Here is a 14,011-nt window from a genome sequence, read left to right as displayed (position 1 = left end):
CGCTGATATTCTTTATATACATTCGCTGATATTCTTTATATACAGTCACTGATCGTCTTTAGATACAGTCGCTGGTCTTCTTTATATATAAAGTAATTGATTGTCTTCATATACAGTCACTGATCGTCTTTATATACAGTCGCTGATCGTCTTTATATAGTCGCTGATCGTCTTTATATAGTCCCTGATTGTCTTTATATACAGTCTGTGATCGTCTTTATATACAGTCGCTGATCGTCTTCATATACAGTCACTGATATTCTTTATATACAGTCGCTGATCTTCTTTATATATAAATGAACTGATCATCTTCATATACAGTCACTGATCGTCTTTATATACAGTCGCTGATCGTCTTTATATAGTCACTGATCGTCTTTATATACAGTGTCTGATTGTCTTTATATACAGTCACTGATTGTCTTTATATACAGTGTCTGATCGTCTTTATATACAGTCGCTGATCGTCTTCATATACAGTCAATGATCGTTTTTATATACAGTCTGTGATCGTCTATATATACAATCGCTGATCGTCTTTATAAACAGTTGCTGATCTTCTTTATATGTAAAGTAATTGATCGTCTTCATATACAGTCACTGATTGTCTTTATATACAGCCGCTGATTTTCTTTATATACAGTCGCTGATCGTCTTTATATACAGTCGCTGATCGTCTTTGTATACAGTCGCTGATCATCTTTGTATACAGTCACTGATCGTCTTTATATACAGTCGCTGGTCTTTTTTATATACAGTCCCTGATTGTCTTTATATACAGTCACTGATCTTCTTTATATATGAAGTAATTGATCTTCTTCATATACAGTCAGTGATCGTCTTTATATACAGTCACTGATCGTCTTTATATACAGTCGCTGATCTTCTTTATATATGAAGTAATTGATCGACTTCATATACAGTCACCGATCGTCTTTATATACAGTCACTGATTGTCTTTATATACAGTCGCTGATCGTCTTTATATACAGTCTGTGATCATCTTTATATACAGTCATTGGTCGTCTTTATATACAGTCACTGATCGTCTTTATATACAGTCACTGATCGTCTTTATATACAGTCTGTGGTTATGGTTGTTTAACTACTCATCACTTCACGACTCATCAGGAAAATGACCTGATTCTAAAAATCTGTGTGATTCATGAGATATGAAAAGATGAATTCATTTAAATGATCATACTGTTTATTCTGACTTCAGGATGTGGGAGGTGTTCTGGCCGCAGACCGACCCGGGTAACTCCGCCCAATCAGAATCAGTCCATTTATTGATCATTTCCAATCAGATAAACCAATCTGGCAAATAAATCTTTCAATAATTCTTTTAACCTGCTGAGGAGAAAAATTGAATTGTTTTTGGGTATAATGACGATAAAGATCACGTTGCTATGGTGACAGATGATTCACTGATCCATATTCTTATAAAATCTTACAGTACAGGGGAAAAAATCAAGCTGTAATTTTGTGTTTTTTCAATGGAAATATTCACATAAATTGTCTATGTTGTCCCTCTCGATGACATTTCTTCCACTAAGCTTCAGTAAAAACAATTTGTGACATCATTCATGTCAGCTGTTTATCAAAATATCAACAGATCCACAAGATATAATATTCTGAGGAATAAGTGAGGAATTTATGGGATCATTTCTTTTGAGTCGTACATCGAGTTAAAAAACAACTTTAAACCCTTTTAAGTTCCTTTCTTGTCAATTTCCTCTGAATGTTTCTACGCAGTCGTAGTTATGACAGTTTTTATTCCACCGACCTCAGCTGTTGGTGAAAACACCACGAGGGGACAAGCAGTCACCTCCGGTTCGACCACCCGACCTGTAGATCGGTTTGAAAACCTGCCTGACGCCTCGTGATGCTTCCTCTGATAACTAATATTCACCTTCCAAGATAAAGTTGGTGACTAAACATAACTGACTCACAACTGTAAAGTCACAGGTTGTACATTTAAAAAGATTGTTCTTCTTTTGTAATTTCCTCTTTTTTTTAAACTTCTGTGTGGGTCTGTGCGTGTGTGTGTGGGTGTGTGTGTTTCAGCTCTCTCCATACGACAACTTGCTGCTCTGTCAGCCGGTCTCGTCTCCGCTTCCCCTCAGGTCAGTTTACTGCTGCAGCACCGACTGTATCATCAGTAAATTCAATTTTATTTAAAAATATATATATATTTATTATATATATATTATTTATTTATTTTTTGTATTATTTTTATTTCATTGTATTTTATTCTTTCAGCAGATGGAATATAGATATTTATCATTTTTATTTTATTTTATTTGTTCTAGCAGGTGGAATATGGATCTTTATTGTTCCATCTCTCAAACAAACAACAACCAAAACCTTTTTTTAAAGTCATAAAAAAATACAATATGAAATTCAGTTCAATACATTCCCACGGATAAATCTCTACCCACTGTAACAATAATCGATAATCAATGAGTGATTCATAAACGGGGGGGGGAAAAATCATATATATGCCAAATGTGCTTTTCAAAATAAAGTTGACACTAAAGCTTTTCAGGGATCAGCTGCACAACTTTTATTTGACTCACTTTGCTTAAAGTTTAAATAAAATGTATAGTCTATTGTGTACACGATTAAAGTATGATGATATTTTGCATATTTTAAGTGTAGTGGGGTAACGTGTGTGTGTGTGACAGCGGCGCGAGCTTCCTGAAGCTGCTGCAGAACCTTGGTCCAGAAAACGCCTGCACGCTGCTGCTCGCCGTCCTCACCGAACACAAGCTGCTGCTCCATTCACTCCGGCCCGACGTCCTCACCTCGGTCAGCGAGGCGCTCGTCTCGGTAAGACTCGACGCACGCGCCAAAACAACAAACTTCAGTCTTTATGATTTATTACATACACTTTAATAATGTCCCCTCTTGTGTCTCCAGATGAGTTTCCCGCTGCGCTGGCTCTGTCCCTACATCCCGCTGTGTCCGCTGCAGATGGCGGACGTGCTGCTGGCGCCTATGCCCTTTGTTGTCGGCGTCCACTCCAGCTACTTCGACCTGTACGACCCCCCCACCGACGTGGTGTGTGTTGACCTGGACACCAACACCATCTTCCAGTGAGTGCATCAGTTTTCATTTGATGAAATACATCATAGAGAGGAATCAGACTTATACTTGTTACTCTCCCGGAAAACTGCTTTCACACCGATTAAAAGAAGAAAGAAAAAAGAAGAGTAAGGAGCCCTTTAGATGATTGATTAGAGGTCAAGGTTTTTTTTATATTATCCGCACTTATGTAATCAACAAAACATATGACTTGACCCAAGACCTGAACACGACCCGATCCCTGTAAGTTTTGTTTTTATCTTTGCTCTGATGACGCCTGTCGTATCGTCAGTGGCTTGCTATCTGTGTTTTCTCTCATCACTATGTCAACGACAACTAGAACGTCACTAAGTAGAACTAAAACTTCCACCAAGACCCAACAGCCAAACCTCTCACACTCATAGAATCAGTCTACATGTATATATTTATGGTTACCCATGAAATATTTTTATCATACAGAATAAACAATGCAGAGAAAATGTGCATTTAGGTTTTACATTTTATATGAAATAAATTATGTTTATTTTCTTAATCCAAGTCTATATATTTGGTTGTATTTGTGTCTTCTTTTTAACTATAGTTATTTATGATCAAGTTTATGGTTAAACGGAAAGCCTCAATAATATTTCTGTGTCATAAAGATTTGATAACGACATCTTGGGAATCATTGACAGGTTAAAAACAATGTATATATATCAGCCGATGTTTCAGTATCGAAAATATATGTGCTCCCTAATATCGATATTGGCAACAACCCCCAAAAATCAGGGAACTACAGTCGGGCTCTACTATAGATCCCATGAATTATTACTTTGGAAAATCCGTGCAAATGTTTTGTTTTTTAAAAGTATTGTATCTCACTGTTAAGGACACTAGATAGAGATTAAATATTCCTGGCTTTGGCTGTTTCCTGTAAAACTCATGTCATTAATAGAACTGCAACACATAACTCTCTGATTTCAGCTTCTTAAATTTGAATATATTCTGGTTTATTTGCTGCTCTATGACAGGAAACTAAATATCTTTGGTGTTTGAATAAAAAAAAACATATTCTTGAAGTTTGAGAAACACGATCGACATTTTTAACCATTTTATGAACCACACAACTAATCGATTAATCGAGAAAATGAAAATAATCGTTAGTTGCAGCCCTAGTCATTACACATGAAACTGAGTTAATAATAATAATAATAAATTTCATTTATAGAGCACTTTTCATTGCTAAAAGCAATCTCAAAGTGCTACAGTGTAATATCAAGATAAAAGAAATATAAAAAAAAATAGGTTTAAAAAAAAAAAAAACATCGGTAGAAGAAAAAGTACAAAATTTAGGGGAATGCTTGATTAAAAAGAAAGGTTTTTAGGCCCTTCTTAAAAGAGAGAGTGCTTTGTGGAGCTCTCAGGTGGTCTGGAAGGGAATTCCACAGGCGAGGATCGGCTGAGCAGAAGGCTCGACCCCCCATGGTGCGCAGCCTGGTCCTGGAGGGGTGAAGGGTGAAGGTTTTGTTTCTGGAGCGGAGGTTTTGAGTGAGGAGGTTTGTGGTGAGACTAGATCTTTCAGGTAAGGAGGGGCATTGCCATGGATGCTCTAATGGGGGAGTAGGGAGATTTTGTAATCAATCCTGAATGATACAGGAAGCCAGTGGAGTGAGTGAAGGACGGGTGTGATCAGATCATATTTTTGTATCCTCATCAGGATCCTAGCGGCACTGTTTTGGACGTATTGAAGCTTTTGAATGCTCTTGCCAGGAGTCCCGATGAGGAGAGCGTTGCAGTAGTCCAGAGGCGTGGACAAGGTTTTCGGCATCTGACAAACAGAGTTTGTGACGGAGTTTGGCAATGTTCCTGAGGTGATAGGAGGAGGTCTTGCACAGATGTTTAATGTGGGTGTCAAATGTAAGATGAGGGTCAAATCTTACACCCAGGTTGGTGACTGTTGATGACGGGTATATTTTGACCAGAGAAGGTGATTTGGGTTATGGGGGATGACTGGACCTGGTGTGGTGTGCCAAATAAGTAGCTTCTGTTTTGAAACTATTAAGCTGTAGGAAGTTTTCTGTCATCCATGCCTTTATCTCCTCAAGGCAGGAGCTCAGTGATGATGATGACGAAGATAGTGAGGCTGCAGATGAGATAGGGTCGGTTTTTATGTAGAGCTGTGTGTCATCAGCGTAGCAATGGAAGGATATTCCTTGCCTGCTGATGATGCGGCCAAAGGGAAGAGTGTAGAAGGTGAACAGAGTGGGGCCGAGAACTGACCCTTGGAGTTCTCTCTCTCTCTCTTGTCTCAGGTCAGATGATAAGAAGCCGCTGTCATGGCGATCGTTGCCCAGGAGACACGGCAAGACGCTGTTCAACACCCTGACCAACCTCCACAAGACCCTGGAGAAGAGTGAGTGTCACTCACTTCTGATCTAACACTGTGATAGTCACATTTTTAAATACTGAAAGTAAAACTTTACTTTAAGTTCCCATATTTTATATTTATAAGCAATATAAATGTTTTGTTGTTTTAATAAATCTCAATATGTCTCCTCCTGTGGAAACGCATAAGTGAAGGCTGCTGTTTGAAACTATTGTCAGAGAAATGTAGTGTAGTGTCATAGGTAAAAGCAGCCATATCGCAAAAAAAATGTATCTAATCTATAAAGTGTGGAAATTCAATCTGAAAAACTCCAATTTCATACGCTGTATATTGTCTATTAGGGCCAATTTAAGTTAATACCTGTATGTGTATAAATTACTTGACAGGAAGGATTTTTACACTGAAAGATTGATTTTATTAAAGATGCAGGTCATAAATAATAAAGTAAAATGTCCTGAAAATACCCAGGTTAAGTTGAGATACCTTACTTAAGAAGTGTACTGAACTCCCTCCTGGTGTTTTGCAGTTTGCACTCCTGGCCAGGAGGAGGCTACGCTGGAGTTCCTGCTGACCGATTACGATCAGATCTACCGGCGTCAGAAGCAGCTGGAGCTGGAGATCCAGGAAGTGTTTCTGCGCTTCATGAGCTGCCTGCTGCGAGGATACCGCTCCTTCCTGCTGCCCATCACTCAGGCTCCGTCCGACACCACCACCGACTGCAGTTCCCTGTTCAACCTGCAGGGTGAGCGCTGGCACTGTGTGTCGACTTAATCTGTCTTTGTGAGGTCCAGACATTTTGGGAAAGCGAGGACATTGTGGTTTGTCCTCACTGTCGAACACAGTTCCAAACTCTGTGTGAAGGTTCAGACTTGGTTTTTTATTTATGTGTGTCTTTGTACTTGTTCTTCTGTCATTGTGAGGACCAGATTTTTTTACACCCCTAAGTGAGGACTAAACCAACATTTTACCAAAATTATAATAATTTTTTTTTGTGCTGGTTTTGCTTTGGCTAAAAAGAACAGAAAACATGTTGTAGAACCAAGAACATACTGAACACTTGATTGTCTTTACTTGTTTTTTATTATTTCTCAGATGTTGTTCTGTTATAATTTTCTGGACCAGAACTTTAGGAGGAAACGACTCACCAACTTTGGCAATACCTCCTTCCTCCTCCTCCTTCTCCTCCTCCTTCCTCCTCCTGGTCCTTCTCATCTTCCTCCTCCTCCTCCTTCCTCCTCCTGGTCCTTCTCATCTTCCTCCTCCTCTCCCTCCTCCTCCTCCTCCTACAGGCTTCCTGAAGTCCCGGGATCGGACGCAGCAGAAGTTTTACCTCCAGCTGACGAGGACCCAGATGTTCACTCAGTTCATCGAGGAGTGCTCCTTCGTCAGCGACCGCCACGCCTGCCTGGAGTTCTTCGACGAGTGCGTCCAGAAGGTCAGGACCTGTAAATTTGGTCTCTGTGTTATTTCAGTGGAGCAGTCCCGTGCCTTAAAATGAGGAACGTGGAGAAACTGTGTGAATCTGTACTTCAGTCTAGGTCAACGAGCTAAAGTGTTTAATAAACGTTTAACATAACATGACATTAACGTACATTGTCAATGTGGCATGACACCAGAGGAAGCTGTTGCCAGGGCTCACGCCTGTTTCCTGGGTTGCCTTTTCATTTCTGTTATATAATATGAAATAAAATGCAATTTTTTCTAGTTAAATCACAACTTTATTCTGGGAAAATTAAGATTTTATTGTCAAAGTCTCACTTTTGTTTTTTTCCTGGCCTTAAGTAGCTAATACCAATTTATCATAAAAATCAGCCGATATGATTCTTTCTCAGACAATATCAGTATCTGTTATTATGTTTCCTGATATGAAAAACTTTTTTTTTTTAAGGAATAGACATTGTGGAAAAGATGTGCTTTTATTGTTACATTTTCCCTTATTTGTTTTCTTAATTCAAGTTCTATACATTTGGTTCTATTTGTGTTTTTTTTTATTAATTGTGTTTATGATAAAGTTTAAGGTGAAACTATAAAAATATTAAGACTCAGTTACATCTCTTTGTCATTAGAGTTTGATAACGACGTCTTAGGAATAAGTAACACATTTAAAAAATATATATATATTTGCCGATATATGTATTTTTTTCTCCCAATATCGGCATCAGCGTCGGCCTCCATAACTCCTGTTGTAGAAACTAAATCTGAGTCGTGGTGTTCCATGTTGACGTCTGTCTCCAGGTGGACGTGGAGAAGCCAGAGGACGTGAAGCTGATCGACCTGGACGAGACTCACGGCGGAGAGCACACGGTCTTCATCATGCCTCCCGAAGAGCCGCAGGAGCCGGACGGGTCCGAGTGTCCTGCCCCCTACAGGTGTGGCTCGCTCGGACTTGCCGTCAGAAAATAAAAAAAACCCTCCATCTGTCTCTGTCTGGTGCTGACAGCAAGTTTGAATTTGTCTCTCTCTCTCTCTCTCGTTCCTCCAGTTACGAAACCTTCCCCACCTTGAGGCCGGAGCTGTTCGACCAGCCGCAGGACCAGCTCCGGGTCCCGGCCAAAGGCAGCGCCCCCAGCAGCCCCGCCCCTCGCCGCACAAAACAGGTGCGACCACACTTAAAAACCTGTGCGTCTCCTGATTGGTTTCACATTGTCAGGGCCGGCCCTAGGATTTTGTTTAAATTATACTTAAATTCGACTAGTCAAGAAACATGCAAGTATCCAAAAATAATAATAAATAATAAAGTCAACATATTTAAACTATAAAAGCAGCAAACTTGCACACAACAAGGTCTATAAATAAAGACAAATGAAAACCAGTAAAAAAACAAAATAATTAAACAAATAAGTGGAAAAATCTATATAAAAGTATAATAATTAATGATAAAATTTTGATATATCCCTTTCATGAAATGCATGGTTGTAACAAGTACTTTACAGAAAAAAAAAGAGAACATTTTTATTAGTTGTCAATTAGTACAATTAGTTGTCCTTTAAATTGTCTAAAAAATGACTGGACATTTGTTTCACATTTTGCTGAATTGTGAATTTAGATTATTTAGATTAGTCAATTATCATTCAAAAAAATTTTGGGGGGTGATATTCAACAAGACGTGCAAACAAATAACAAATACAAAATACAGACAGTGATACTAACAAATTTAATTAAAGAATTATTGGCAATGGGAAGAAAGAAGAAAACAGGGCATAGTAATAATTATAGTTTTAATCAATAATAATGACGACTGTCATGTTAATGCCAAAATTGTAAGAAATAATAATGTTAATACAATATTAATAATCATAATAAGAATAATAGTGACTAATACTGGAAAAAAATAGGTGTAATATTCTAAGAATGAGATAATTGCAATGTTAAGAAAGGAGAAGAGAGAAAACAAAATTCAATAATCATTCTAAATGCGTTAAAGGATGTGATACACTATATTGATAAAAAAAGAAGAAAAAAAAAGTCACACCACCCAGTGCTTGTGGCCCTAAACAACCATATAAAGCGTTTATGCCGGCGGCCGGCCCTGCATGTCATGACCCAGTTTCTCCCGAGTGGAGAGAAATGAACAGGAAGCTTGTTGCTGTGCGTCATTTCATTTTAATGAACCTTTGATCAATATTTCACGGAAGATTTCATATTCAGAAGCGACAGACTTTGGGACCGTGGGATTTGGGGTGAAAACGTCAACTACAGGATGTAAGAAAAAAAAGAAAACTCGCTGGAAAATAACGTTTGATTTTACCACCACATTAAAGTATTGAATGTTTTTTGATTTTGAGAAAAAGTGAAACATTGTCAACCGGGTTCGGTTTTTGCTCCAGATTGGAAGGAAGTGGGTATCTGATTTCACGTGTCACCTTTTTTCTCCCGTCCAGGAGATCAAGCTGGCCCAGAAGCGAGCGCAGAAGTACGCCGCCGTCCCGGACATGTGGTCCAAGTGTCTGCTGGGTCACTGCTATGGCCTCTGGTTCATCTACCTGCCCACCTTCGTGCGGGCGGAGAGCGCCAAGGTCCGCGCCCTACACGCGGCCTACGACGTCCTCAAACACATGGAGAACCGCAAGGTGGTGCTGCCCGACGAGGTAAGTCCCCCCCGACGGGGAGGTCAGAGGTCGCTGCTGTAGTCACAGTAACGTTTGGTCAACATCCCATTTTTTTAAACGGCGTTGTTATTGACGACAGGTACCTCCGTCGTATGTAAAACGGATCGTGTTCATGTCTCTGGACTGTGTGGATGCCAGGTGTAACCATAGCAACAGTGATGTTATTTTAAATTTGTGTGTGTGTTTCAGGTGTGTTACCGGATCCTGATGCAGTTGTGCGGTCAGTACGGCCAGCCCGTGCTCGCTGTTCGAGTCCTGCTGGAGATGAAAAAGGCGGGAATCACACCGAACACCATCACCTACGGATACTACAACAAGGTCCCAACACACACACACACACACACACACACACACACACACACACACACACACACACACACACACACACACACACACACACACACAATACTCTGCCACTGGGGTTTGTTGAGGGACAGACTTTGTTGAGGTGGTGAAGAAGCAGTGAGGGATGATGGGAGTTGTACTCTTCATGTCAGTCAGTCAGCGCGTCTCCACCTCCATACTCAGACGTCCCTCCGTCCTCAGGCGGTGCTGGAGAGCAAGTGGCCCTCGACCAATCAGGGCGGGCGTCTCCGCTGGGCCAAGCTGAGGAACGTCCTGCTGGCCGTCGCCCAGTTCCGACAGCCAATCAGACGGCGTCAGAAGAGCGGCTCGGTGGGGTCACGGGGAGGTCAGAAATAAATATTAAAAAGTATCATCAGTGATGCTTTGTCCAGTTTACATTGATGGATGTTTTGTTGTCATGGTGACTGTCTAATGAATAATAATGTTATGGAAGAGATGTTTTTTCACATTTTTATGATAAATTACATTATAATTTCCTTCTTCTTTCTTTTGTTTGTTTTTGTGTGTGTTATCATAAGAAGCGATGATGGACGCTGACCAGAGGCTCCGCCCCCACTCCTCTCTGATTCGTCAGTCCAGTTGGAGCGGCCTGTCCGAGAGCTCCAGTCACGAGTCTCTGACGGGTCCGTTGGTGAAAAGCAACAGTCTGAACAGCATGAAAACATCCGTCGACAGTAAGAAGTGTTTAAAAACGTCTGTCACATGACTCATCATGGCCACAGATTCTGAAAAATGAAAGGGAAAATGTTTTATTTTGTGGTGAAACTTTTAAATGAAACATGTAGAATGAAGTGAATGTGATGAATCGTGACGAACGTCAACCATGACTCGTTCAAGGGCTGTCGCCCGGCGATTATTTCCGTTCTCACAGTTACACAATAAGACGTTTCATTTATTACAGTCTGAGAGTCGATGTTGGTGTTTTATTTTGAAGAAAACTCTTCAGACGGTTGAGGAGATATTTGTCCTGTTCTGATTTTCTCTGGCATAAAATCACAAATGACCAATCAGTCCCTCGTCTCTCGTCCTGTCACATATTTTATTCTTTCTATAAAATGTGAAGATGGTCAGACACTTCTTCCTTTCGTTCAGACCCTTAGAGCCCTTTAATACATATGATATAATATGTATTCAAATTATCAAAGAGGAGATTGTCACCTCAGACTTCTGTGGATTAAATCCTGTCGTTAATCTCTCGTACTTCCTCTGACTCCCCCCCTCTGCTCTCTGTCCCTCAGAGGTCAGACTCTGTAAGAAGGCCGCACCACGGAACACCGCGACCGACGGCGACGCAGTCTCCTGTAAACCTCCACTGGGACTCAGAGACGCTTCCTCTGCAGCCGCTATGCCTCCAGCGCCGCCCAGCGGTGGTGCTCTGGTGCGGCGGAGTCAGGTGTGCCTCTCCAACTTCTACAGAGAGTGCACGGAGTCGGCCGACTCGGACCCGGACTGCGGCTGCCAGCTGGCGGAGAGAGACGGCAGGTCAGTATCTCCTCTTACCTCGGCACTCGAGCGTCTCGGTTGGTTCTGTTCACCTCACGCCCTTCCTCTTCCTCTGCCCTTTCGATCTCTAGGCCCGTGGGAGTGCGGGACCCGGCCGTCGATGAGAACTACAACAACGTCTCTACCCCGAGCCGAGGAGGTCTGGCGGGGAAACTCCAGCAGCTCCTCACCCCGACCAGACACCGAGTGTCGGTGCGGCGAGCCGCCAGTGTGGATGACCGCCGGCGGGGCCGAGGAGGGGGCGGGGCTGGGGCCGGTGCAGGAGGGGGAGGAGGGATTGGAGGGGGAGTGTCTGAGCAAAGACAGTCCAGAAAAGCTCAGGTGGCTGAAACTCTCCTGAAGGCCAAGGACAGGCTGGTCAACGCCACCTCAGAGGTTTGTACCAAAACCAGGTTTGATAACAGGAACTGTCGTGATGTTCATTTTAAAAACAAACCTGAAGACCTCCTTTTTTAATGACTTTTTATTTGTCTGTCTTTATTCATACACCTTTACAGCTATATCTTGTGTTCTATTTATTCAATCATTTACACTTGTGTTTCACTTTAATATCCTAATTTTTATGATGATAGAAGTGGAGTAATATATCGTAATATGTAGAGCTTATAAAGATGATAGTAAATATATTTTATTTATTTATAATGTGAAAGAATCTGTCAGCAGCCATGATTTTATTGAAAATCAAATTTCAGAATCTGTTAAACAAAATTGTAGAAGATGAGAACCCCAATCTGTTTTTTTTTTTACTCTGTGGTAATTCTATTAAAATAATCTGGTTCCATTTTGTCTCCTCTCAGAGTTCGTTGTCTGTAGGAAGTGACTTAGACTTGACGGACATGCCCAGTCCAGCGTTTCCTCTGCGCAGGTCCTGGGACGCCAATCAGGAGGTGGCGGGGCTGGAGGTAAATAGACCCCTCCCCTCTGTGTGTCCAGGTGTTGACGTCCAGCTGTGCTCATTCTGACCCCTCCCCCCTGTGCGTCCAGGTGCTGATGTCCAGCTGTTCTCACTCTGACCCCTCCCCTCTGTGTGTCCAGGGTTTGATGTCCAGCTGTTCTCACTCTGACCCCTCCCCTCTGTGTGTCCAGGTGTTGATGTCCAGATGTTCTCACTCTGAACCCTCCCCTCTGTGTGTCCATGTGTGGACGTCCAGCTGTGCTCACTCTGACCCCTCCCCTCTGTGTGTCCAGGGTTTGATGTCCAGCTGTTCTCACTCTGACCCCTCCCCTCTGTGTGTCCAGGTGTTGATGTCCAGATGTTCTCACTCTGAACCCTCCCCTCTGTGTGTCCATGTGTGGACGTCCAGCTGTGCTCACTCTGACCCCTCCCCTCTGTGTGTCCAGGTGTTGATGTCCAGCTGTGCTCACTCTGACCCCTCCCCTCTATGTCTAGGTGTTGACGTCCACCTATTCTCCCCCTGACCCCTCCCCTCTGTGTGTCCAGGTGTTGACGTCCAGCTGTTCTCACTCTGACCCCTCCCCTCTGTGTGTCCAGGTGTTGACGTCCACCTGTTCTCACTCTGACCCCTCCCCTCTGTGTGTCCAGGTGTTGACGTCCAGCTGTTCTCACTCTGACCCCTCCCCTCTGTGTGTCCAGGTGTTGATATCAGCTGTTCTCACTCTGACCCCTCCCCTCTGTGTGTCCAGGTGTTGACGTCCACCTGTTCTCACTCTGACCCCTCCCCTCTGTGTGTCCAGGTGTTGACGTCAAGCTGTTCTCACTCTGACCCCTCCCCTCTGTGTGTCCAGGTGTTGATGTCCAGCTGCTCTCTTTGTCGCAGCTGTAACTCGTTGGTCTATGACGAGGAGATCATGGCGGGCTGGACGTCGGACGACTCAAACCTGAATTCATCCTGCCCGTTCTGCGGCGCCTCCTTCGTCCCCTTCCTGAACGCTGAGGTCTGTGACCTGGGGCCTGTCAGCAGGTAAACGCTGACCCCGCCTCCTTCTGGTCACATGGCAAATGTCGGAGGGTCCCGAGTCCGTCAGAGTGGATGTCCTCAGGATCAACTGTGGTTTTAGTGCTTAGTGATGAGGATCTAACGCTTCTTGTTTGTCTTCAGCGCGGAGCGCGGCAACTGGAACGTGGAGGACGAGGTGGAGAGCGCGGCGAGGCCCCCTGGTGACCACGAGGCCTTCCTGCGGCACCAGTGTAATGGTCTGAGCGAAGACTCCAGCTCTGAGACCAGCAGCTACTCGGAGAACAGCAGAACGACCAAGGTAACATTTTTGGGAATACGTTGTCTCGCTCGCATTCGCTTCTCATCTTCCCGTCTCACCCTCACTCCTTCCCTCCCTAAGGGCTCGTCAGGGGGCGGGGCTCCCCAGGTGACGGTGGCGTACCTGAGCCCTCTGGTCCTGAGGAAGGAGCTGGAGAGTCTGCTGGAGAACGAGGGCGAGGCGGTGCTGGCTCAGCCCCAGTTCCTGGACAGTCACTGCATCATCTTCTGGAACCTGGTCTGGTACTTCCAGCGCCTCGGTCTGCCCAGTAACCTGCTGCAGCTGGTCCGAGCCTCGCCACTGGTCGGCCACTTCACACAGGTGACATATATACAGTCGCTGATCGTCTTTATGTACAGTCAGT

General features: G+C 43.2%; 1 protein-coding gene across 5 annotated transcripts in view; it reads left to right on the top strand.

The window, feature by feature from the left end:
* Positions 1-14,011, top strand: part of LOC118284645 (DENN domain-containing protein 4B) — a 34,293-nt gene that overhangs the window by 17,967 nt on the left and 2,315 nt on the right. For 4 of the 5 annotated variants that reach the window (XM_035607518.2, XM_035607520.2, XM_035607521.2 and 1 more), the window contains 18 exons: positions 2,068-2,126; positions 2,688-2,832; positions 2,923-3,098; positions 5,379-5,479; positions 5,979-6,194; positions 6,742-6,887; positions 7,688-7,821; positions 7,935-8,049; positions 9,334-9,540; positions 9,751-9,879; positions 10,108-10,252; positions 10,446-10,601; positions 11,166-11,409; positions 11,502-11,805; positions 12,228-12,332; positions 13,177-13,352; positions 13,491-13,647; positions 13,729-13,968. In XM_035607518.2, the coding sequence (XP_035463411.2) occupies positions 2,068-2,126; positions 2,688-2,832; positions 2,923-3,098; positions 5,379-5,479; positions 5,979-6,194; positions 6,742-6,887; positions 7,688-7,821; positions 7,935-8,049; positions 9,334-9,540; positions 9,751-9,879; positions 10,108-10,252; positions 10,446-10,601; positions 11,166-11,409; positions 11,502-11,805; positions 12,228-12,332; positions 13,177-13,352; positions 13,491-13,647; positions 13,729-13,968 (2,955 nt within the window). The remainder of the gene's footprint in view (positions 1-2,067; positions 2,127-2,687; positions 2,833-2,922; positions 3,099-5,378; positions 5,480-5,978; positions 6,195-6,741; positions 6,888-7,687; positions 7,822-7,934; positions 8,050-9,333; positions 9,541-9,750; positions 9,880-10,107; positions 10,253-10,445; positions 10,602-11,165; positions 11,410-11,501; positions 11,806-12,227; positions 12,333-13,176; positions 13,353-13,490; positions 13,648-13,728; positions 13,969-14,011) is intronic. The other variant, XM_047334890.1, reaches the window with a different exon arrangement.

The sequence above is a fragment of the Scophthalmus maximus genome, chromosome 10 (genome assembly GCF_022379125.1).
Source record: "Scophthalmus maximus strain ysfricsl-2021 chromosome 10, ASM2237912v1, whole genome shotgun sequence".
Classification (NCBI taxonomy): domain Eukaryota; kingdom Metazoa; phylum Chordata; class Actinopteri; order Pleuronectiformes; family Scophthalmidae; genus Scophthalmus; species Scophthalmus maximus.
This window is presented reverse-complemented; position numbering and strand designations above follow the sequence as displayed.